General features: G+C 40.2%; 1 protein-coding gene across 1 annotated transcript; it reads right to left on the bottom strand.

Moving 5' to 3' along the window:
• Positions 1–255: 255 nt before the first annotated feature.
• On the bottom strand, positions 256–1,202 carry LOC143645981 (olfactory receptor 5M10-like). The gene is given in 2 exon segments (XM_077115064.1): positions 256–1,007; positions 1,010–1,202. Coding segments are annotated over 2 exon segments (945 nt in total).
• Between the last annotated feature and the right edge of the window lie 439 nt (positions 1,203–1,641).

Genomic DNA, 1,641 nt, shown 5'->3' with positions numbered 1-1,641 from the left:
CCATTGAGCTCTTGCATGGAATCATGTGATATTAATTAATTTATATTGGGAGAATCCCTATTTAAAAAAACATTTTCAATTTAAATATTTAATATACAATCTGGCCTTGAGGTGTAAAACTTGAGGGTAAATAAACTAGATTGGTCATTCCCAGTTCATGATGATTACAAATCATGGCCCACAGTAATGGATTTGTCCTTTGAAAGGAGTCCCTGCATTATCACAAACCCTCATTGATTATAAGTGACCAGAAGTCTAAATAGCAACTTTGTGGAAGAGATTTCCCTTAACTGCCAGAAGCATGGCACATTTCACATCCTTGTTCCTTAGGCTGTAGATCAATGGGTTCAGCATCGGGCTCAAAAAAGCATAAAAGACTGCAATTATTTTGGATTCCGCTATGGATTTCTCACTTGGGGGCCTCAAGTACATGCAGAAAAGTGTTCCATAAAATATGGTTACCGTGGCCAGATGGGAACCACAGGTAGAGAATGCTTTGTGTCTGCCTTCAGCAGAATGCATCCTCAAGATGGCTGCAAAAATGAAGAGATAGGACAGAAGGATGATGAACAGAGAACTTGAAAGTGTGAAACCTGCAACCACAAACATTGCCATCTTTTTGACAGAGGTGTCAGAGCAAGCCAACATTATGAGAGGAGGATCGGCACAGTAGAAATGATTAATTTCAAGGGACCCACAGAAGGATAAGTGAAAAGTCAGCAGTGTCTGAGAGAGTTCATTAAGGAAGCCATAAGTATAAGGGACTGTGACTAAAGACCTGCAAACATTCTTGGACATCTGAGTACTGTAATGGAGAGGGCTGCAAATGGCTACATAGCGATCCAGGGCCATTGATGCCAGGATATAAAACTCAGTGATCACCAGGGTGGTGAAGAGAAGACACTGTGCAAAGCACCCAGCATAGGAGATGGTCTTTTGGTCTGAGAGGAAATTGTACAGCATATTTGGAGTAATGTTGGAGGAATAGCAAATGTCTACAAAGGAGAGTGGCCCAGGAAGAAATACATGGGAGTGTGGAGGCGGGAACTGGTCCTGATCAGCACAATCATGCACAGATTCCCCACCAGGGTGATGAGGTAGATTGCCAGGAACACCCCAAACAGGATCTTCTTCAGCACTGGGTCATTGGTGAGCCCCAGCAGAATAAATTCAGTCACTGTGGTGTCATTTGGGGGGGACATTCTCTCATCCTTTGAAAACTGAAAATGGCAGGGCATGTGAGATTTTTATCTGATGTTTATTCTTTATCTATTCCATCCATTTTATAGTTGTCTCATTGATCTCTTCGGTCATGGATATTATCTGTTCTATTTTCAACAGACACATTATTATCTCTACATGAAACTTTTTTGCCCCACATCGCTGTTACTCTATTTCTGCTTCTTTCTTTCCTTCTTTCTCTCAAACTCACCCGCTTACACATGTACATTCCTATATAAACACACATATACCAATGCACACATAAACATGCTTGCATGCATATACATACTTACATATTTATGAGTCTTCTCAGAGAGCTCCACAATTGGTAGTTTTTAAATTTTTCATAAGACAAAAATGTCATAAGGGAAAGAAAATCAGTTATGAAAATTAGCATGCCCTTGCATTATTTAAATGAAC

This window comes from Tamandua tetradactyla, chromosome 9 (genome assembly GCF_023851605.1).
Source record: "Tamandua tetradactyla isolate mTamTet1 chromosome 9, mTamTet1.pri, whole genome shotgun sequence".
NCBI lineage: Eukaryota > Metazoa > Chordata > Mammalia > Pilosa > Myrmecophagidae > Tamandua > Tamandua tetradactyla.
The sequence above is the reverse complement of the archived record's forward strand: the minus strand, read 5'-3'. Positions and strand labels throughout refer to the sequence as shown.